At 66.1% G+C, this 22,088-nt stretch overlaps 3 protein-coding genes across 3 annotated transcripts; all 3 read right to left on the bottom strand.

Moving 5' to 3' along the window:
* Positions 1–1,022: 1,022 nt before the first annotated feature.
* CHLRE_01g010150v5 (uncharacterized protein) lies at positions 1,023–7,184 on the bottom strand. Its single transcript, XM_043058282.1, has 6 exons — positions 7,012–7,184; positions 6,695–6,799; positions 5,948–6,320; positions 5,170–5,717; positions 4,559–4,847; positions 1,023–4,389 (listed from the first exon to the last, which is right to left on the bottom strand). Exons 1-6 carry the CDS (start codon positions 7,084–7,086, stop codon positions 3,665–3,667), a joined length of 2,115 nt encoding a protein of 704 aa, XP_042928196.1. The 5' UTR covers positions 7,087–7,184; the 3' UTR covers positions 1,023–3,664.
* Positions 7,185–7,406: 222 nt separating this feature from the next.
* CHLRE_01g010100v5 (uncharacterized protein) lies at positions 7,407–10,804 on the bottom strand. The gene is made up of 4 exons (XM_043058281.1): positions 9,949–10,804; positions 9,456–9,780; positions 9,252–9,311; positions 7,407–9,077 (listed from the first exon to the last, which is right to left on the bottom strand). The coding sequence occupies exons 1-4, from the start codon at positions 10,065–10,067 to the stop codon at positions 8,226–8,228; spliced, it is 1,356 nt and encodes a 451-aa protein (XP_042928195.1). The 5' UTR covers positions 10,068–10,804; the 3' UTR covers positions 7,407–8,225.
* Positions 10,805–11,624: 820 nt separating this feature from the next.
* On the bottom strand, positions 11,625–22,084 carry CHLRE_01g010050v5 (uncharacterized protein). The gene is made up of 6 exons (XM_043058280.1): positions 21,850–22,084; positions 20,453–21,496; positions 19,481–20,212; positions 18,908–19,182; positions 15,895–18,756; positions 11,625–15,677 (listed from the first exon to the last, which is right to left on the bottom strand). The coding sequence occupies exons 2-6, from the start codon at positions 21,244–21,246 to the stop codon at positions 12,760–12,762; spliced, it is 7,581 nt and encodes a 2,526-aa protein (XP_042928194.1). The 5' UTR covers positions 21,247–21,496; positions 21,850–22,084; the 3' UTR covers positions 11,625–12,759.
* Between the last annotated feature and the right edge of the window lie 4 nt (positions 22,085–22,088).

Raw genomic sequence — 22,088 nt, 5'->3', positions numbered from 1 at the left:
TAACTGTAACAGCTGCACACAATTTGCAGAGGCGGCGGCATGCTGATGATGCCGCCGCAACAACACTCGACTGGAAACGAGTGAGCGCCAGTCGAGTGTTCTCAGTCAGTCTCGAGCCCAAACTCACAGCGACCAACGGTCGACAAACACTAGACATCAACGGCTGTGAAACTTTGTTTAGTTTGCTTTTACAAACGACGCGTATCCTTGGTTCTTGTATGCTAGCAACCACTTCCGCTCCACTTGGTTATCGTGCACCGCCGACTCAGGCGGTCTAAGCAGCTAGCTAGCGGCAGGAGGCGTCCCTCTAACAGGATGCATGACGCGCGAAACGCACGCGAACATGCAGCAGCAACGGCAGCCGCACACATGCAACAAGCGCACAAACTGGACAGGCGTGGCCTGACGTGCGCTATATCAATGAACCGACGCGGCATGCACAACATCACATGCGATTCCAGCACAGCCATCTTGTAGCAAACAGCCAGCGTAGCTAGCACTGCGGAAAGCGTGGAAACCCATGCATGCGCAGGTGGGCCCGTACGGCAGCACTAGTACTGCTAACAGAAGCTGATTAAACGAACCTTGCCAGGGTTATGAAAACGCCGTTGCAATCCTGCCCTGGTTGCAATCCATTGTCCGTTTAGCTCCGGGCCTCCGGGCCACCCGGCAAACGTCACCGTTGGGCTCTAGCCGCCCATATGAGCAGCATGCTGTTGGGCCGTTTAGCTCCGAGCGCAAACACTTTGTGGATGCTGTTGGATGGAGCCCGGGGAGCATGAATGCTAATTGCGTTAGTTCGATCGCTTAGATTGCCACTTTAGCTCCGTACGTCGGGTGGGCAGCCGGCGCTGTCTGGCAGGGCCGTTTAGCTCCGTCTGCCGCCCAGGTGGGAGGAAGGGCGGCCGCCCTGCCTCAAGTCCGCAGCATCATGCCCAATCTGAACACCAGCTAGGGATGGGCATACGGAATGAGTAGCCCCGACGCAGCTACATGGCGGCAAGAAACGGCCCCCAGTGCAAGCCGTCGAGCGAGCGAGAAAGATTGGACCTTTCCGGGGTTGCATTCTTGCCGCGTGGGGCTGCATACGGTCCCGAATCTCGCCAACTGCCCCTTCCTTTGGGGGGGGTTGTAACTACCAGCCCAAACTAACGTGCGTGGTTAGGGCCCTTCTCGCCAGCCAGCTACTTCTGGAAGATAAAGCCCTGCGCAGCTAGCGGTGGCACCTGCGGGCCCCTCCGGCCGCCTCCTTCATTTGGGGCCTCCCACGCGGGAGTCCCAGCACTGCCTGGAAGTTTAGCCACTACCTACGGTACCAATAATGTGCTGCTGGGGCGTACGTGCGCGAAACTCCGCTGCGGTGAAACTCCGCGCGCCGCGGCGGGTGAGCTCTGCTGTTTGAATGCCTCGCCGGCTCACCCGAATACCACATGTGTAGCCATGCACTACCGATACTGCTGATGACGTCGTATGTATGGCTACACATCACCGTTGCCCCCAGGAGAACTCCTCTGGTTGCCCCCAGCTAGCAGCAGCCATCCACGTTCGCTACCGTATCTACCCTACCTGCTGTGCGCCCTGCCTGCTGCCATCCACGTATGTATGTGCCCGCGTGCGCCAACCACCCATCACTTATCACTAAACAGTGTCGGGACCCCACACATGTAACAGCCCACTCTCACGCGCACAATGTATGCCAGCCCACCTTGTCCAGCAGGGGGCATACTATGGCATACCTACTGTAGTGGGTGGGAGGCAGGCCAAGCAACACATGCAGGGCAACGCTGCACCCGCTGCATCCCACACACACCATGCGTCGAGGGCCGGGCGCTAGCCGTGCGTGCGCCCCTGCCACCCAGCCCATGCCGCCGCGGCCTCATGCCGCAATCAAATCGTAAGCAAGTGTATGTCAAACCATCCTGCATGCCTGCCTCCTGCAAAGTCGAATGCATGGCTGGTAATCGGGGCAGGGCTGCATTCCGCGGCTGAATGGAACCATGTTGCGCCATCCATTCAGCCCTCCTGAGCTATATCCCTCGATTCCCATTTCGACCCAGCCACACGCACGTAAGCAAACGCAACATATGATGTGCCGGCGGACACGCACACACACGCCGCGCACACTGCTGCTGTGCTGCATACCCCCCCCCCCCCCACCCTAACGCATACACACATATGTGCGCTCCATCATCCATGGCTCCCACTCCCCCCAGCAGTCTGACAAGAGCCCGTGCACGGAAGCCTGTGGGCCCTCGCGGCACTCGCTTGACTTGGGAAACTCGAACTACTGCTGCCTATTATTGATTGCCTGGGGCCGCGTCGCATGCAGCAAGAAAAAGTACTGCTATGTATGCGCAGACATACATGTAGCCAAACGCCCATAACACGCCGCGGGAACGTATGAAGGATTTACATGATAGTTGTGGGTCCCCTGCTGCTCTGTTGAGCTATTGGTGGTAGTACACGCGCGAACAAGCCCTAGAAGCCAGGCTTGCAACAGCACAAGGCTGCGGTGGACAGGCGTGCCAGCGAAGACACGTCCAATCAATTATTAGAACCAGCCATGCGACCATGAAATCAACATTGGAATTAGAAGGCCATCGGCTAACATTTTCCAGGGGACGGAACCTTACTTCACGATTCGTAGCCATCGCTTCGCCAGCGGCAGTACAGCACCGATTTGCTCCGTTTGTATCCGCATCCATTGGAATATTAACAGACCCTTTCTGGTGGTCGTGAGTTCAATAGCTTAGCGAGCCGTTGGGGTAATTCAATTGAAACTTGTTCGCAGTACCGTACGTCGCGAGCGTGAAGCTGCGCAACGCAAACTGCAAAAGCGATTCGCTGCTGGAAACAATCGCTGTCCGCGGACCGTCAGAGCTGGCCGTTGCACAGGCAGGGACTTATTATGGGTCCTTTCGCGGCCCCCAACCGCCCCGGCCCATGCCCGGGCGCCGCTGCCGCCGACCTATGCCCGGGCTGCTGCTCGGTGGGCAGGGTCAAGCACCAGCCGCAGTAGCCAGCAGCAGGCCGGGACGTACGCGCGGCTGTGCCGCATGCATGCGTGATGCATCCCACGCCATCGCTTTGCCCACATGCGCACCGCATGACCCATCCACTAGCGTACGTCGAGGCGCCGCGCGCAGCGCTGCTCCCGACCACCGCATGAATACGCATGTATGCGGCAGTGCGTGGCAGGTGGCTCTGCAGCGGCGTGAACCGGCGGGGCAGCCGCATACCGTAGGCAGCAGTCCTCACCATCGGGTGCCCATACTTATCACTAGCAGGCAGCGGCAGTGCGGGCAGTCGCCACCGGTCGCCGCCGCGAAACAGCTCACCAGCAACCCTTCATACGCGCTATGTCCGGCACGCATCGCACTAGCCGAACGTGCCCAAGCCCTATACTATAGGATCATATAGGGAAAACCGTGACCCACCTGCTGCGGGTGGCGCCAGCAGCGGCCCCGGCGCCCCTGGCTCCAGCAGCAGCGCCACGTGCAGCAGGCAGCAGGAAGTGAGGCTCGGCCGCGCGCACTGCCGTGCATCTGTTGACCAGGATCACCGCTGCCGCCCAGCCTGATATGCGATGCAGCTTATTACACAGCTGCTACTGCCGCCCAGCCTGATGCAGCTTACACAGCTGCTACAGCGCGCGGCGGCGGCGCTACAGCAGTCGGCGCCGCCGCCGCGAGCTGCCGTTGCGGTCCGCCGAAGGCTGCTGCGGCCGCGGCTGCTGCACAGAGCCGCCGGCAGCAGCATCAGCAGCCCCAGCAGCAGCGGCGACCACGGTGGCGGTTGCGACGGGGGCCGCCGTGGCAAGCGGCACGTCATCCCACGTATAGCGCCCTAGCGCGCCGCTGCGGAAAGCAATCAGCACTGCGCGCTGCGCCGCCGTCCGCTGCCCGGCGTTGACCACCGCACCGCCGCCGCCGGTAGCCGAAGAGCCGCGGTGGCCGTTCGTCAGCCGCCGCAGCAGAGCCTCCACGCGCGCGTCGGCCTCGGCCGCGCTCACGTGCGCTTCGCGCGCTGCGAAAGCAGTCGAGACACTGCCAACGGGATCCTCCAACAGCGACTGCTGCCGCTTGGCCACTGCTCGAGCGGCCGCCGCTGTTGTCTCCGCAGCTGCTGCGCGCTGCTGCGCTTCTTGCTTTTTTTGCTGCATTTGCTCCTCCTCCACCGCGATCTCCGCCGCTGCTGCGAGGGGGTCCCACCGTCCAACCCCGCCCCCGCCGCTGCCGCTTCTGCTTCGGAAGGGCCCAGCGCCCAGCAGGTTGCCGCCACCAGCCGAACCGGCGCTGCTGCGGCTGTCGCCGCGGCGCCGCCGGCCTCTCCCCCCCTCCGCCGCCGTGCCATCTGCATGCCCCTCCTCGTCCAGTTCATCCCCTAGGCCTGGTGCGGTGTGTGGTAGGCAGGCAGGGTGGAAACGCAAACACACATTACAGACTCAGCTGAGAACCGTAATCAACAGCATCCCGCGTCCCGTTACCACATATCTACAGCCACAGCACTGCAGGCCTCTGCCCTGTAGGCCTCTGCCCTGTAACATCCACCGCCGCACCTGGGTGCCAGCGCGCCGCCTCCGCTGCCCCGCCGCCCCGCGCCTGCTGCAGCAGCTGCTCCAGCGGCGCCGTTACGGCCTCGTACACCAGCCTCGCCAGCCGCACGTCGCCGCCAGTGCTACTGCCGCTGCTGCTACTGCCGCCAGCACCATCGCGGCTGCTGCTGCTGCCCCTGCTATTGCCGCCGCCGCGCTGTTCTTGCAGCTGCTGCTGCAGCCGCATGTGGTGCACCTGGCTGTCGGCGGCGCACCAGAGCTCCCGCAGCCGCCGGGGGTCCGACATGAGCAGCTGCGTGTGCAGCAACTCAGGTACTCAGGTGCCGCATACTGTGGCAGCCGCCCTTCTTAAAGCAGCCCCCTGCCGCGTTCCCTCTGCCACCTACCCTTTGCTCCCTTCCTCTTGCCCCCCTTCCCGCGGCACCGCCGCTTCATTTCCTCCACACGGAATGTAACCTGTTGGCACCCAGGAGACAACCCCCTCCCGAATGTTTCCATTGTCCCTGAACCCGCAGCCCCCGCCACAAACAAATGCACCAGCCACACACACGCACGCACGCACACGCACACACACACACACACGCACGCACACCCGTCCCCGACTGCGCCCTCACCTGCACCAGGTGCCTCAGCACGCGGCCCTCCGCCACCAGCCCGCCGCGCCCGTCCACCGGCAGCAGCCCCGCAATCGCCAGCCGCGCCGCCGTCGCCTCGCCGCCGTCGCCCGGCTGCTCCTGCCCCTGTTGCTCCCAGGCCTGCGCCCTGGCCCCTCTCCCGCCTCCCGGCCCACCTCCACCGCCGCCGCCTTTGCCGCCTCCCCCCGGCTTGGGCGGCAGGCCCCACTGCCCGCCGTGTCCGTGCCCGCTCCCCAGCCCCATGTCTCGCAGAGCGGGCGCCAGCACTCCCGGGCTGTCCAACACATACACCTGACCCAAATCGCCATCGCCGGGGCCGACTCCGGCACCATGTCCAGGATCGGGTCTGAGTCCTCTGGTGCGCCCGGTGGGGTGTTGGGCGCTGGCGCCGGCGCCGTTGTGTGCGGCGCCGTGACCGGCGCCGGCGGGGCTGCGGCACACCCTGAAGCCACCCAGTGCGGTGGTGACGCCCGGCAGCGGCCCCGAGCGCGCGGCCTTGCGCCACGCCTGCTCGCCGTCCAGCAAGCCTGTGGGCGGGCAGGGGCGGTGTGGGTCGGGTGGACACGCACGGGTGCATGGGGTGTATGGACATGCGGGCCGTGCGGAGAGGAGGGTCCGGGCCATGTAAGCAGGCGATTGACAGCAACAGGACCACACACATACCGTACACGCACACACGCGCACAAACCCACACACACGCGCACATTTGCACACAGAACATACGCCGCGCGCACGCGCGGAGCCGCCTCTCACTCACCTCGCGCCGCCGCCGCCCGCCTCAGGGCGTTGATGAGGCTGCTCTTGCCGGTGTTGGGCAGCCCCGCGATCAGGACCAAGCGCAGGTCGGGCGGGGAGGGGCCAGCCGCGGCGCCGGTGCGCGCGCCGGCGCCGATGCCGGCAGCGGCGGTCGAGGCGGCGATGGGGCCCCGGGCGAGCGAGGCGCGCCCCGAGGCGAAGGAGGGCATCGCGGTTGAGGCGGTTGCTGACGTGGCGGTGGTTGGTGAGGGGGCCCTGCCGGACCGCATGCAGTCCAGCACTGCGTCCAGCACCCGCCCCGCGCTGCGGCCGTCCAGGGCCTCGCAGGGCAGCACCCGCAGCCCGGCCTGCTGCGTCAGCAGCGCCGTCGCCGCCTGCGCGCTCGGAGGAGTTGGGCGTTGGGCGTGGGCACAGGCGGGGAGAGGGGTAAGGGGCTGGTGCAGACGGTGCGGCTGGCGCGGGTGGTGTGTCTGGATTTCGGCAGGCACATGAAGACATGCTGCTGGCACCTTCCCGCCGCTTCGCTTCCCCATCCTGGCAGCGCCTGCCTTTCCTGTTTCCTCGCCCCCATTATCCCCGCACAGGACTGGGGCCAACCCCAGGCGGTCGGCGCCGCAACGCCTCCTTTTCACTTAGCCACCCCTCCTCATCCGTCCCTCGGCGGCCATGTGGGGCTGCCAGCGCCGCAGTTGCTGCCGCTGCCGGCGCCCCACCCGCCACGACGCTCCGGCTCACGCCGTCAACCCACCCGTGTGGCCGCTGGGTCCGCCAGGTCTGTCTTATTGAGCAGCACCAGCCGGCGCTTGGCTGCCACCAGCTTCTCAAGATGGGGGTTGAAGGAAGACAGAGGAACCTGCACAGCGAGGCGAGGAGAACAGGCGGAGTTGTAAGCGTGACAAGGGGGGGGGGTGTAAGCCCCGAGAGTCGAAGGGGGAGGGCTGCGGGCGGGTGATGGAGGGGGTTTGGTCAACTTCTGTTTCCCCCGTCATATTGTACCAGCGCAATTGAATCAAACGCAAGCGTTTTGTCCCATCAAGCATTCGGACTGTTCCGGAGCCAGCTTACCCGGGCATCGCGGACCTCAAGCACCAAGTCAACTTGCTTGATACGCTGCTCCAACTGGCGAAGCGCCTTGGCCATGTGGCCAGGAAACCAGCTGAGATTCATGGCTAGAAGCGCTGACTGAATGAGATTCAATCCTCGACAAAGCAATGGACTGCTATCATGCGCCGCAGTACAGTTAAAGTATAATATGGAATACTATATGAATTCAGTGGTATCCATGGTTGGGCTTAAGCAGCACCCCCACCCCACCCCCCACCCCGGATCGCAATCCCACGGCTGCGTGTCAGAGCCCGCTTGACCCCCAGATTGGCAGCTCCCATCACGAGCTGGAAGTCCGTAGCTGGCCGCTGCAGCACCGTGCAGTGGACCAGTGGAAGTCATTTCCAAGCTGTGAGGTGTTGCTTTGTTTACATCAGATGTAGGCAAGGATTAGCAGGGTGTGCGTAATCTGCACTTATGCAGGTTGCACCCAGCCGCGGTCAGATTTGGTGTGCCCAGGTGTGGGGCATCAGTCGCGCCCATTTCGCCTCTCTGAAAGGCTGCAACTGCAGCCGTTTACTTGCCCATTCAACACTCATGACGGCGCGAACCTTTGCGCTGCACTGGGCCTCGCTCGCGCTCATGGCTACCCACACGCACTCGTGCATATGGTTGTTCTCAAGGTTGTCCTTGCTGTGTCGGCGCTGCCAAGTTCCTTGCCAACAATTTGTTCCTTGCAATAGCTTATCCATACTAGCACTAGCACCGCAAATCGCAAATCGCAAACGGCAACAGGACCACGCGTCACCCCCAGCAGGCCAGCGCGCAGACACGCGTGTGGCGATGCAGGGAAGGCCGCGGCGGCGTGGCGCCCTAGGGTGGCGCCGCGTCCCGCCGCCACCACCGGCGTAGAACGTCCATGGCGGGGGGGTGTAGATACCAGCCCGAACTAAGCCGAACCCAGGGGGGCGGGCGGGCTGTGCGCATTCGTTGGTGCATGGAGGACAGGAGGGCCAGTCCGTGCAGATGGGTGGGAGGGGACAGTTCGTGTCAGATTTCACAGGTCATAGGTCATCACGCAACACCGCTGTTGTGTGAGCAGCACACAGCAGCCCCTGACCACAACCGGAGCACGCAATGCGGTCGGGTTCTTGGCTTCGGCACGGCCCGCATCTGTCACACCGTGCGCTCCGCACGCACACGCGCTCCCGCTCCGTGTCCGAGCGAGCCTCCGCCTAGGCGGCGTTGCCCGCCGCTTGCACAACCTGCTCTCCCACCGCCTTTGCTGCCTCCACACCCGCCGCCGTCGCCACACCCACCGCCGCCCGCCGCCCCAGCAGTGCCGGCCCCGAAGCGGCCTTGCCCTTTCCCTTGCCGTCATCCTTCTCCTTCCCTTTACCCTGGCTGCTGCTACCTGGCTGCTTCAGACCGTCACGAGAGAAGCCGCACGCCTCGTAGAACCTAACCGCCTCGGGGTTGGCGCTTGCCAGCAGCACCCGCGCGCCACCAACCGCCGCCGTACGCTCCATCACGTGCTCCACCAACCGCCGGCCCACGCCGCGGCGCCGTACGGTTGGATCCACGACCATGCGGTATAATAAGACGTCGTGCGGCCCGGGGCTGTCGTGGAAGCTGGACTCGGCGGCAGTGAAGCCGGTGGGCAGGTCAGTGGTGGCGGCGGCGCCAGTGGCGGCCTTGGCCGTGGCGGAGGGGGCCTTGGTGGTGCCACTACTGGCAGCAGCGCCGTTGCTGCTGTTGCTGCCGTTGGCAGTGGCAGCCGCAACCGCTGGCTGTGGCGGCTTCCTGTGCCGCAGCTGCAGCTGATTCTGTGTGTCAGCGCTCTCGCTTGCGTCAGCAGCGCTACCAGTGGCCTGCTCCGGCCCGTCTGCCGGCGGCAGCGGCCGCAGCGCGGCGCCAGCCTTGATCGCCACCCCACCAAGCACCACCTCCACCTCCGCTGCCGCCCCAGCCTCCCCAGCAGCCGCTGGCGGCTCAGCAAGAGGTCCCACGGGCGCCAGCTCCCGCGGCCCAACCGCCACGTAGTATGCGCGGCCCTCCTCCGGCTTAGCCCAGTGGCCGTACATGTCCTGTGCGTATGTGTGTGCAATTGTGTGTGTGTGTGTGGGGTGGGGGTGTTGCTGCAGCAGTTGGCTAGCGATAGGCATGCGCGTGTGCGGCCTGGTATCCGTCGGTGCGAGCAGCTGGCTGATGGCTGGAACATCATCTATCTATCCAGCCAAGACTCCCCCGCCCACTCTTGCCTTCATGTCCGGGCAGTACATCCACACGCCCTTCATCATGACCGGCCGCATAATTGCCACCTGCGTTGATGCATGGAGCAAAAGCACTAGAGCGTGGGGTCCAAGCGAGATACTACGTGGGCTTGACTTCTGTGCGGATCAAGGGCTCCGGGCCCAGCACACATGACGCATGTGAATCCCCGCTCCTGCACCCCGCCCACCCACCTGCAGCTGGCGCGGCATAAGAGTCACGACGGCCGGCAGCAGCAGTCCCAAGAAGCCGGCAGTAGCCAGCGCCCAGCGCGGCAGCACCAGCGCCATGTCAGCTGCCACCAGCTTCACCTCGGCGACCATGAGCTGCAGGAAGCTAGCGGCGGCGGACGAGGCGGCGGAGGGGGAGGCGGAAGGGGAAGGGGAGGAAGCGGCGGAGGAGGCGGTGGCCGCAACGGCGGCCTGCAGCGTGGCAGGGTCCCGGAGCACGACGTAGGCGCCGGCGGTGAGGAGCAGCGTGGCGGCGGCGAGGGCGCACGCGTACCGGGCATACTTGCGCCTGCATGGCGTTCAGGAGAGCGGGCGAGCTCAGACACCGGGCCGGGCGGCGTGGGGGGTTGTTAGACCAAACGTCAGATGTCCCAATTTGCCGTGCGTTGCAACCTGCTGGTACCCAAAGCGGCTTGCGAATGCGTTTACCACCGCATGGAGCCATGTGCACACTCACCAGGCCATCGGCCCCCAAAAGGCAAACGTCTGCTCCCACCCGTCCAACCACAGCTGCAAAATCACTGGGATATCCTCGCGCTGCAAGGGCCGCAGCCGAACGCTGCCTCTGGAGTCCATTGCAGCTGCAAATACACCTTCGTCCTAAAGTTGCCTTTCACGCGATGCCGACTTGGTTGAAACGGCCGCAGTTGGCCAGTCCTGCCAATCGGTTCGGACTTATCATGAACTATGCCTGAACCACTCGTCAGCAACCTGTTCTGGCTTGATAATATTAAAGTAAGCTTGGAGTGAAGGCGTGTGCCAGCGTAATGACCTGGCCTTGGCGTTGTGCGTGATTGAAAATTCTTTGGTCTCTAGTAAGGACGTCTTTGTGTCGATAGTATTTTGTGCGCAGCATAAACGGAAAGGGGGCGGCCAAAAGCAGCGGTGCTGTGGCCGTGCGGGTCCATGCTGCTGCGGGTCCAATGACTCGCGTCATCATAAACCCGCCGCGGTCGAGCGAGTATCCACCCCAGCCCAGGTTAGCTGTCAACCTGATCGTGAGGTTTGACTTTATCATAAGCCCTGAAGGGACAGAGCCTAGGCTTCAGGTAGGAATGGAGGGGGGTTGGAGGCATCAGTGCAGAAGTGTAATCAGTCGGGCCTAGCAAAACGTTGCGTATGGACTCTTGGTACATGCAATTAATTGCATAATCGGTTCAAAGCTAGGTAAAAGCGCAGCCTAATCATGCTTCGTGAGGCTGGAATTGCGTAATTGCGTAATAGACCCATGTTCCCTTCTAACAGAGCCAGCCCCAGCGTCACGACAGGCGCAGGTCACGCAACACTAATTTCGAACTTGTCCTATTATAGAGTCCTTAAAGTGGGGTCAGGATGGAAGCTGCCAAAGTGCGCCTCGACATGTAAGGCCTGCAGCAGGCGAAGAACTACGTGCATCGAGTTGTGATTTGCCTGCTCGACGCTGGTGCTCGTGCTTTTGTCCCTGCGCTCCGTCACGGCGTCCACACAAAGAACATTCCGATGCGTTCCGAAGTTTGCGCACAACCGCTTTAATCTGGCCAGGAAAGCGGTCCTTAGGACAGAGGTTGGTTTGGCGGATGGGATTGTTGAGCGCGTGTAGCAGTTGAGATAGCTCGCAGTGGCCTCCGATCAAGGTCCCCACAGTTCCCTGCCGTATGCCCCCAGGGGCAAGCCTGGCAGCCGTCCTATTGCGTAGCAAGCGGGTCGTCGACCCCTTCCCGTCGTGAACCTGCACGCCAGGTCCCCTCCTCGGCTCCTCCCAGTTCCGTGGTGAAGTCACGTGGCTGGTGGCAGACAAGGTTGCAGAGTGGCCTACTGTGCTGGCATGCATGCCCGTGGGTATGCCCTTGGTCCGAGACGCAGAGTCGCAGACCCTGGTGTCCAAACGCTTCCCTAGTCCCAACCTTTCCAATTCCCAAGCCCTGGAGGTTTCTGTATCGTGTCTTGTGCTGTTCGGCCACACCGCCCTCGCCCCCTGCGCTGCCACCGGTATGACACGGGGAACTGCGCGATGGCGCTGAACCCCTGCCTCACTATCAAGCCCCGCCCGCCCCCATTCGAAACGTACCACAAGTCCCGAAGCAGGGCGTGGCATTGTGGTGGTTGACTGTCTCCGGCTCATTCCTTCTGCTTTGTACTCTTCCTTTGAACAACAAGGGCAGCCCATTACAAATCCCTCAAGCAGTCGCAGAGGTGCACGGATGTAGGGCAGCGTTAAAAGTATCTGAGCTGTCACACACACACACACACGTCACCATGTTGCTCAGCAACACCCCAATCAACTTCGAGTACAGCTGTCCCCAGCTACTGCTCCAGTCGCCTCCCCTCGGAAGCTCACAGCCCCCTCTCCCGGGGGTCACGGCTCCGCGTTTGCCCCCCCCCCTCTGGCGACCAAGCGCACCAACCTTATACGCGACAAGGCACCAGCGATTGAAGGCCAGACAACATCACCCATGCGTGCGTCAGCAAAGTAGGGGATGCACACAGCAATTGCGCACACTGGTGTCAGCGTGTCTGCTCGGACACGCGCAGTGCAAAAATGTGCATTCATTTTTAGCTCCTTGGATCCCCCAAGGTCGTTAGCGTTGCGCAGTGGATAACGGCCAGCAGTTTATAAAGGTATGTGCTGCCAGGCCCTCCATAGCCAATTACCCAGTAATCGACGTGCGTTGCGGAACTAATGCGTACGTAGACCCAGTAGAAAGTACACAAGCGTTTTGCATCGAAGTCACGAAGGCATGTAATATGTTGCAATCCCGGCAAGCACGGGAACTCGTGGGCTTGCCCCCCGCACTAAGCCTGCCAAGGCGGAGCCGCTGAGGCTTTAGCTCCGCCGCAACACCGCGGCCTGATCGTCTCCCGCGTACAGCCCCATGATCGCCATCGGCGCTGCCACAAGAAGTCACAACCACCTGTCGGTCTCAAGGCACGCCGGTGCGTTGGCCTCAACGCTCGCTAGCACCACGCTTCAGGCCATTAATGTTGTCCCCGCCATCCTCCCGCTCAGCCGGAAGGGTCAACCAAGTCTGCAATGCGGCGCCGAGGTCCTGCCGCCACGCCGCGGAAAGCTCCCAAGCGCCGTTCCGCAACATGCGTAATATGTGGCGCACCGCAAATCCGTGCGCATTCCGTGATGCGACTCAGTTTCTATATAAAATCGCCACTCCGCAAACTACACCTCATCAGCCCCTTTCCTCATGTACGCCCCATCAAACATGCAACAAGCACCTCACAGCTTTAGCCCGGGGCCGAGCTCAGCCTTGCCCCACAGCTTTAGCCCGGGGCCCAGCTACAGCTCCGGCCCCGCGCCGCCGCCGCCGCCGGCCTTGCCGCTGCCGCCTTGCTCCAGCAGCAGCTGCATGGTGATGAGCACGTATATGATTATCACCAGGTTAAACACAATAACTAAGCCGCCCGCCGCCAGCAGCAGCACCTCCCCGGTGCCGTACTGCGCACGTGGCAGGCCCATGGCCATTCCCAGGGATTGCAGCGGAGCCGCGCCCATGCCCGTGCCCGTGCCTGGGGCCGTGCTGGGGGCCGTGCCGGGGCCCAGCTGCTGTGCGTGCGATTGCGAGTCATATAGGTGCTGGTCAGCACGCTGCTGTTGCTGCTGCTGCTGCTGTTGGTTGAGCTGGTACAGCAGGGCTGCGGCGTTGGGTACGTTGATGGAGTTCTGAGAGGACATGAGGCTGTCCCAGCCGCTGAAGCCTGCGCCTGCGCCGCCGGAGCCACCCAGGCCGCCAGAGCCCTGCCCGAGACCGCCTGGATAAACATGTGCCTGCTGCTGCTGCTGCGGTGAGTGCTGCTGGTGTTGCTGGTGCGGGTTCAGCAGGTACTGCTGCGGCGACAGCTGCTGGCTGTGCCCCTGCAGCCCCGCCATTTGCTGCTGCAGTTGAAGATGCTGCAGCTGCTGCTGCAGTGTCAGCTGCTGCTGCTGGCTGAGAGCGCCCATCGCGCCGCCGCCACCGCCCATATGCTGCTGCAGGTGCAAAGGCAGCTGAGAAGCTTGAATTGAGGATGCCGAGCCCGGCGGGTGAAAGCCAGGCGTAGCGGCGCCGGTAGCCGCGAAGCCCTGCCCGCCGCCAGGCGACGCCGATGCGCCCCGCTGCTGCTGTAGCAGCATATGCTGCAGCTGCGCCGCCTCTGCTGGCTGTAGCATCGGCAGCAGCGGCTGCCCTGACTCATCGCAGAACGCCATCAGCGCTTCCAATGAGCGCTTGCTGCCAAGCAGCGCGCTGGCGCCAGCCGCTACCGCCGCCGCGGCAGCAGCAGCATTCGCCGCCGCGGCCTGCTGCTGCGCCTGCTGCTGTGCCTGCGCGGCGGCTGCGCCGCCGCCACCGCCGCCGCCGCCACGGGCAGCTGCCGTCGACATGGCAATCGACGCCGCAGTGGACGGCCGCCCAGCGACGCTACTGGCGCCGGTTCCCGCGGAGCCCGGCCTGCCTGCCAGCGGGCCTGACCCCGCCGGTGCCAGGATCGCCAAGCCGTGCGCCGCCGCCGCCGCCAGCGCGCCGGCGGCGCCTGTGTCCAGCTCGGTGGTGGCGGTGCCGCTGCTAACTCGGTCCAGGTCATCCAGCAGCGCCGCCGCGGCGCCGCTTCGCAGCACGGACTCCATGAACCCGGCAAGTACGGCGTCGGTGCTGGTGCCGCGGCCCGGGCCGCCGCCAAGGTTGATGTCCAGGCCGGCGGCTCCGCCGCCGCCGCCGATGGCGGAGCCGGGGGATGAAAGGCCGGCGGTGGTGGAGCCGCCGCCACCTCCGCCTCCGGTCGTGGTGCCGCTCGGGCCGCTCATGGAGGCGGTTTCCAAGAAGAGGCGGCTGGCGGCGTTGCGGTCGACTGCGGCGGCGGCGGCGCCAGCGGCGGCGCCACCGATGCCGGCAGCAGTGGTGGGCAGCGCGTTCTCCTCGCCTGTGGCCGTTGCGCCGACGCTGGAGCCCATCGTGCTGGGGTTGGGTGATGGCGAGTTGGTGGCGGCCGCGCCGCCGCCGGGCGTGCTGGCGCCGCCAGGGATGCCGCCACCGGGCGTGGCGATGCCGCCGGGGGTGCCACCGACGCGGTTTGTGCCGCGTGTGGCGTTGGTGCTTGACACGCCAGACATGTGCCCCATTGACGACAGCGTCCTGGATGTGGTAGCAAAGACGGCGGCGGTGGTGCCTGCGGCGCTGGCGGCGGCGCCAGCCGCTGCTGCCGCTGCCGCCTCCGCTGCGCTGGCGGCGGCCTCTGGCCTGGCATGCCCCAGCGTCGGCTCGGCAAGCGGCATGACGCCGCCGTCGACCTGGCTGCCGGGCGTTGACAACAGCGCATAGTACGGCACGAAGCCGCCGGCGACGCCGCCGGTGCCGTAGCCCGGCCCGAGCGCGCCGCTGCTGGCGTTGGGATAGCCTGCCAGCAGGCGGTTGGAGCCGCCGCCGCCGCCGCCCTCGCCACTGCCGCTGACGCCGCCGCCGCTGAAGCCCGATGGCTGCCGCGCGCCGGTGCTGAAGGGCGACGGCGCCATGCCAGCGGCGCCGCCGGCGGCGGCGGCAGCTCGGCCCTCCATGGAGCGCTGCGCCGCCGTCACGGCCTGGATGCGGAGCGACTCCGTAGACACGTTGCGCCGTACGCTGCGGCTGTGCACCGGCGGCGGGCCCGGCCCCATCGCGCCCGCAGCGGCAGCGGCGCTGCTGCGGTTGTACGCTGCCTGTGCCGCCGCCGTCGCGGCGGCCGTGCTAGCAGATACGTCGCTGCTCTCGAGCATGCCCGACGACGCGCCGCCGCCAGCCGCATTCATGACGCCGCCGCCGCCAGGCCCGGCCAGGCCGGCGGCTGCGGCGCTCGCCATGTGCTGCAACGCGGCGTTGCCGTACAGGTCGTACGGCACGGGCGCATTGCTGAAGAACTCGTCGTACAGGTAGTCCATACTGTACCGCCTGGATCCGGTGCCACCGGCATCGCCGCTGGGGCGCGTGCCGCGCGTGCTGCCTGTGCCCATGAGGCCAGCCGCGCCGCCGCCACCGCCGCCGCCGGCCGCCTGTTGCATTTGCTGCATCTGCTGCATCTGTTGCATTTGCTGCATGTGCGCCATGTGATGCATCTGGGCCATGTGCTGCAGGTGCTGTTGCATGTGCTGTTGCATCTGGGCCTGCTGCATCTGCTGCGCCGCAGCGCCGCCGCCCGCGCCGCCGCCGCCGCCTCCTGGTCCGTGCGGTGCCTGCTGTGCTCCCAGGCCTGTGGCACCGGCAATAGTCATCCCACGCGCTCAGAACACTATTATTATAACCAAAACAATCACATGTAAGCCCATAAGAACATTAAGACTCAAACAGCCACACTGGACTCTGCGGAACGCGCCAAACAGTGGCAGAGCCGGTCAATCCTTACGCCTCGGCAGCCCCGCCCCGCCCCGCCCCGCCCCGCCCCGCTATTCCTGACCAGCCCACCCTACCTGAGCCGCCGGCGGACTGCTGTACCGAGCCTGGCGACATGAGTGTGTTGCTGTTCATGAGCTGCTGCATGACCGACTCGGGATTCTCCGGGAGCATCTGCATCTGCGACTGCTGCTGTAGATGCTGCTGGTACTGCTGATGCTGGTACTGCTGCTGCTGGTGGTGTTGGTGATGCTGCTGCTGCAACTGCGCCTGCAGCTGAAGCTGTTGCTGCTGTTGCTGCTGTTGCTGCTGCTGGTGTTGGTGTAGCTGCTGCTGATGTTGGAACTGCGCCTGCTGCTGCTGTTGCTGCTGCTGATGGTGCTGAACAGCGGCCGCAGGAGGCACCGCGTTCGGGTGAAGCACACGGTTAAGCACTCGGCGGGAGCCGCCACCGCCGCCGCCACCAGCACCGCCACCATTGCTGCTGCCCTGTTCCGCCCACTCCGACCCGCGGTCGCTGCCAAGCTCACTGCGCGACCCTGCCGCGACAGTTCCCGTGCCCGCGGCGGCGGCGGCCGTGGCGGCGCTGCCCGTGGCGCCGGCGCCGGTGACTGCGCCCGCTGCTGGCGCCGCGATGCTCTGCTGCAGCTCCTCCTGGAAGCGACTCAGCGCCGCCGCCAGTGTAAACTTGCCGCCGGCGGGCCGCGCCGGCGGCGGTGTCGTCGATATGGGCGGCAGCGGCGCGCGCGGCGCTTCGGGCGACGGCGCGTCGGCGGAGCCCGTTCTGCCGTTGCTGCTGCCGCCGCCGCCAACGACGCCGACGACGGTGCCCACTGCGCCGGTTAGCCCCTGCCGCCCGGCACCCGTGGGTCCCGACTTGTCGCCGTTGCTACTGCCGTCCGTGGAGAACAGCTGCCCGGGCTGCAGCCCGCCGGGCGTGCTGCCGCCGACGCCGCCGCCAGCCGTGACGTCGCCGGCGCGTGAGCTGGCGGGCCGCTGCGAGGTGCCGTCGTTGCGCCCTAACAACAGCACACTGGGGCCGGCGGGCTCATCCGTCAGCGGCAGGCCGGTGCGTGTGTTGCTCAACGCCAGCCGGTGGCTGGAGCCGCCCACCTGCAGGGGGTTCAAGCCCACCGCGGCGGCACCGGCGGCGACGCCAGCGGCGCCAGCGCCGCCGTGCCCTGATGCGGGGTAACCGCTGTCCTCGTTGATGGATTGCATGGATCGCATCATTGTCGGGGGCACGCCGCTGGCGCGACCCATGGTGCCGTTGGCGGAGGCGGGCGAGCCGTAGCGCAGCGCGGCGGCGATGGCAGAGGCCTGGGAGCCGGGGCCGCCGGCGGCGGCGCCGCCAGTGTTCATCAACGTGCCCGTACCGCCGTCGTACATGCTGGCCGCACGTGACGGTGGGCCGCCGAGGAAGGCGGACAGCGCGTCGAGTGCGCCCATGCCGCCGCCGCCACCGCCGCCGGCGTTGCTGCCGGGCGCGCCACTGCCACCGCCACCGCCCATCCCGCCCTGCGGCAGCATGCCGCCACCGGCGCCGGGTCCGCCGCCGTACCCCGTCGGCGCCGGTGACAAGTGCATGGACGGCGGCAGCGGCGCCGTCACCGCCGTCTGCAACTGCATTGGGCCGCCGCCGCCGCCACCCATAACGCCGTACGGCCCTTGAGGTAGGATCCCGGATCCGCCGCCGCCGAACAGCATGCTACCCGGCACCTGTGCCAACGAGCCTGCCCCGTACTGCTGCTGGTACTGCTGGTGCTGCTGGACTTGCTGCGGCATGCCGCCGAGCCCCATGCCGCCATACATTCCCACCATGTGCTGCTGTTGCTGCATTTGTTGGTGCAGCGCATGCACCTGCTGCTGAAACTGCTGCTGTTGCTGTTGTTGGTAGTTTTGCTGCTGCTGTTGTTGGTAGTTTTGCTGCTGCTGTTGCTGCTGCTGTAGCTGCTGCTGCTGTGCCGAGACGTGGTGCGGAGACAGCGGGTGGTGGTGGGACTGATGGTGGCCGTACGAGCCCTGGATCAGCGGCAGTTGGTGGCTGTACACAGAGTGCGGCATCCCGCCGCCGCCGCCAGGCCCCTCCGTGCCGCCGCTGCTGGGCAGGTACGGCAGCGCCGCATTACTCATGCCGGCATTCAGACCGCCCATGGCGGCGGCGGGCTGTACGTACGACTGCAGCATCGTCAGCTGCGCCGTACCGGGCGGCGGCGGCGGCGGTGCCGCCGCTGCCGCTGCCGAGGGGCTGACAAAGCCCAGCTTGGCAGAGGGGTTCAGCAAATCCTCATCTGTCAGTGCATTGATGCGGTTCTGCAGCGCTATCATCTGGGCAGCCAAGAGATCCTCAGGGCTGGGCGCGCTACCGGCAGCCCTGCTCTTGGCGCCGCCGCCGCCATCGCCGGCCGCCGGGTCACGGCTGAGGCGGCGCGACGGCGGCGCCGCCGGGTCGTCGCTGCGGCGGCGGCCGGCGTCGTCCTCGTCAGCGTCGCCGTAATCGTCGTCGCTGCCGCCGTCGCCGCTTCCGCCGCCACCGGCACTGCCGCGCCGCCAGCGGCGGAAGCGGTCCCGATCGCTGCGCTCTCGGCGCACCATCCCCAGCCTCCTGCCGCCGGCCATACCGCCCTGACGGTCCGGATTGAAGGATAGGTCCAACGGCACCGTGCCAGAAGACGTTGTGCCCGTGCCCGTGCCGCCGGAGAGCGTGGCCCCAGGGCCGCGCAAGCCACCGCCGCCGCCGCGCGCCGCCGTGCCGACGTCCTGGCCCCCGCCGCCGCCGCCGCCGCCCCCGCCGCCGCCTGCGCCCGAGGTGGAAGTGGAGTTGCCGCCGGCCGCCCTGCCCATCCCGCCACCGCCGCCTCCGCCTGCGCCTGATTGCTGGCGCTGCTGGTCGGAGGGCCCGCCGTCGCGTGCGGCTGCGTTGCCGCCGGGGCGCCCGCCTGCAGAGCCCAGCGAAACGTGCGTGCTGGTGCTTATCCTGGCTTAATTGCCGGCAGCTGCCATACCTACAAACCGTCCACCACACTCGACCACGACAACAAGCGGGCAACCACCTTCCCACCGCGCAGGCTCCAGCGGCCTGGGACTCACCCTGCCGCCGCGCCTTGTCCGCCGCGTTGCGGCCGCCGCCCCCGAACGCGTCACCGCTGTCGCCGTTGGACGCCGCGTGCAACGTGCCCACCGCCGCCAACAGCGCCTTGTTGATGCCGGGGCCGCCGCTGTTGCCGTCCAGCCCTCCGCCGCCCAGCCCTCCGCCGCCGCCGCCGGTGTAGAGCGAGGTGCTGATGCCGGCGGCGGACATGGCGTTGATGTCGCCGTCGCCGCCCATAACGTCCCAGTCGCTCTCGAACGAATCGCGCGGTAGCCTGGTTGACAGTGCGCGTGTGCGGGCATGGTTAAAAGCAGGAGGGGCCGGCGAACGCAGGCTGCACCGTGCGTATGGCAGCGAGATGACATGCAAACCGGTGGCTACGTTTGGCCAAAGCCTCCATCCTGCCCGGACTATGCAAACAGGCGCACGCGGCGCTGCTCCTGCTCCTGTCCATGCCCCTGCCCTAGTGCCCTCAAGTCACGCCACGCCACGTCACCCGACGCCCTATCCCCATCCCCGTCCACATCCCCATCCCCACCATCCCATCGCCCAAGCCCCACCACGCCACGCACCCGCTCTCCATGGTGCTGTTCAATAGGATGCTGCTGGCGGTGTCGCGTTGGTGGCCCGTGCCGGCACCTCCTCCCCCGCCTCCCGCACCCCCTCCTGCCACGCCCCCGACGCCGCTGGTGGGCGTGCTGCTGGCTCCCTGGCCGCCGCCTTGCTGCTGCAGCCGGTTGTGCTGCACCGAGCGTTCCAGGCTAGGCCGCATGTTGCGGCCGGAGGCCTTGCGGAACCGGTTGAGCCGCTCCACCGTATCCTCGCCGCTGTGTATCGAGTCCGGTCCCAGCCCCCCGCCCTCCGTGCCCGACGCCGGGCTCATAGGGTGCTGCCCTTGCGAGAGCTCCCGCCACGCGCCCGGGTTCAGCACAGACGGGCGCGTCGTGCCCCGAAACCCGTAGCCCTGGCTGGACGACAGCAGTGCTCCCGCTCCCGCCGCTGCCGCGGCGGCGGCGGGCGCGGCGTCCAGCAGGGCGTGGCCGTCGCGCGCCGCCGAGGCGGCGGCTGAGGCGCCGCAGGCGCCTGCGCCGCTGGCGATGCTGCCGGCCGTGTCTGTCATCATCAGGGTGGTCATGCCGACGCCGGCGCCGCCGCTGGTGATGCCGGTGATGCCAGTGGCGGCGGTCAACAGCAGTTGGTCATGCGGCTGCGACGTGGAGATGGAGACGGAGGCGCCGCCGCCACCGCCGCCACCGGCGCTGGCGCCATCGTCGCGCGTCATGCGCAGCAGGCCCGCCCACCGCCTGCGGGGTGCTCGGCGTCATTGGTGGCAGCGATGTGTACGGATGTGCTAGCAATCTATAGCATGGATGGCTTGGGGGCGTTCGCATGGGACGACAGGCCTGCCGCAGCGCATGCGCATGCATGCGGACAAGCTAGAATTGACCGTGGTGACCACCTCCTTGCACACGCACAACGTCCTTGCCCGCACGCCCTCGCCCACACGTCCTAGCCCGCACGCGTCCCTGCCTGCCTGCACGCACCTGCCGGAGTTGCTGCTGCTGGGCTGCTGGGCCTGCTGGACCGGCGGCGCAGAGCCCGTCCTGCTCGCGGTGTCCCCACCACCGGGGCCCCATCCGGCGCCCGCTGCAGACGCGACAGGCGACACCGGCTGCGCGCCGCCCCCTGCTGCTGTACCCGCCGCCGCCGCGGCAGCAGCGGCAGCAGTAGCACTCGTCGCTACCGCCGCAGCCGACGACGTCGATTTGTTGGTAGACAGGAGCCGCATGACGCGAGCGAGGCCGCCGCCACTGCGCACCTCTCCGCCCTCTCCGCCTGCGGCACCGCCCTGGCTCGCCGCGGCTGCGGAGCGACCGAACAGCCGCGTTTTCGCCGACTTGCCTGACGGCGTCCCGCAACTACTCCCTGCGGTCGGCGCAGCAGCAGCGGTAGCAATAGCCAGCGGGGCAGCTGCGCTGCGGCCGGGAGCGACCTGCTTCCCTGCAGCAACGGAGGCGGTATCAAAGGGCGAGGCGATGCCTGGCGGGTGCGCGAGGCCGATGGACCTCGAGCCCTCGCTGGGACTGGCGGTGCCGGTGCTGTCAATGGTGCTCAGCAGCCGCTGCTGCTGGTGAGCTGGTGCTACAGCTCCGCTGGCACTGCCTGCGGCAGCTGTAGCAGCGGCGGTCGCCGCTGTAGCTGCCGCCGTAGCGGCGGCGACCCCAGGCGCATCCGCGAACGCGACTGGATTGGAGCTGACGGGCGCTGTGCCCGAGGTGCCAGGCGCGCCGCCGCTGGACTTGTCTTTATCCTTGTCCCGCTTCAGCCGCAGGGGCATCGCCGGCCGTGGTGGCGGCGCCCAGTCAGGCCGGGAGGGGGGCCCTGCGCGCTGGCCCTAACGCCCCCTGCTCCGGACCCGCCAGCGGGATATCGTGACGGCCGCACCCGCGTCACGGGCGAGCGAGTTCTGAGGCCCGTGTCCCCACAGACGGCTGCCCGCACCGCCCTTCACCCCTGCTGGCGCTCGTGGACTGGCACACGGGGACGGGGTGGCTCGTCCTGCCCGTCGGCACACGTCTTCCGGCGTCCTGCACGTGAGCGGTCAGAAAGGCGTCAGGGTCCGCAGGACTGGGGCAGCGGTCACGCCACGGCGTTGAGCCGTCGCAAAACACAACCGAGCAGTGACAAATCCGTCAGTGACACAATAGCTAGACACCCCGCCTAATTCAGGTTCCTGTGCAACTTCTGCGTAATCATTTGTGCATATGTTCTCGCACCAAAGCAGCAGGCACCGTGCAAAAGAGGCCCAGCATATGGTCATACCAAAGCAGCATTTCGCAAATGCGCCTACTGCCATGTCTAGGTTCTCGTCTAGGATCGAATAAAGGCCTGAAGTCGCTTGTGAGCCCACGGTCAGCCCGCACCTCCGACTGCCCCTCACCTCTATAGTCCTCTGTTTTGCCGCATTCCAGCCATCCCAATTCTTAGCTGTTGATAGCTCCTGCTCGTTAGCGCTACTTGACAAGTCCTTTGGTGCGTGACCGGAATGCCGAGCGAATGTGCAGGCCTTGTCAAGCCTCGGGACTAGGTGCTATTGGGCCAAGAATTTAATCCCATGCGTTGTTGTTGTTATAATTTTGGTGCTGGATACGCGCCCTGAATGAATGCTGTTCTTTTTTA

Source organism: Chlamydomonas reinhardtii, chromosome 1, assembly GCF_000002595.2.
Source record: "Chlamydomonas reinhardtii strain CC-503 cw92 mt+ chromosome 1, whole genome shotgun sequence".
NCBI lineage: Eukaryota > Viridiplantae > Chlorophyta > Chlorophyceae > Chlamydomonadales > Chlamydomonadaceae > Chlamydomonas > Chlamydomonas reinhardtii.
This window is presented reverse-complemented; position numbering and strand designations above follow the sequence as displayed.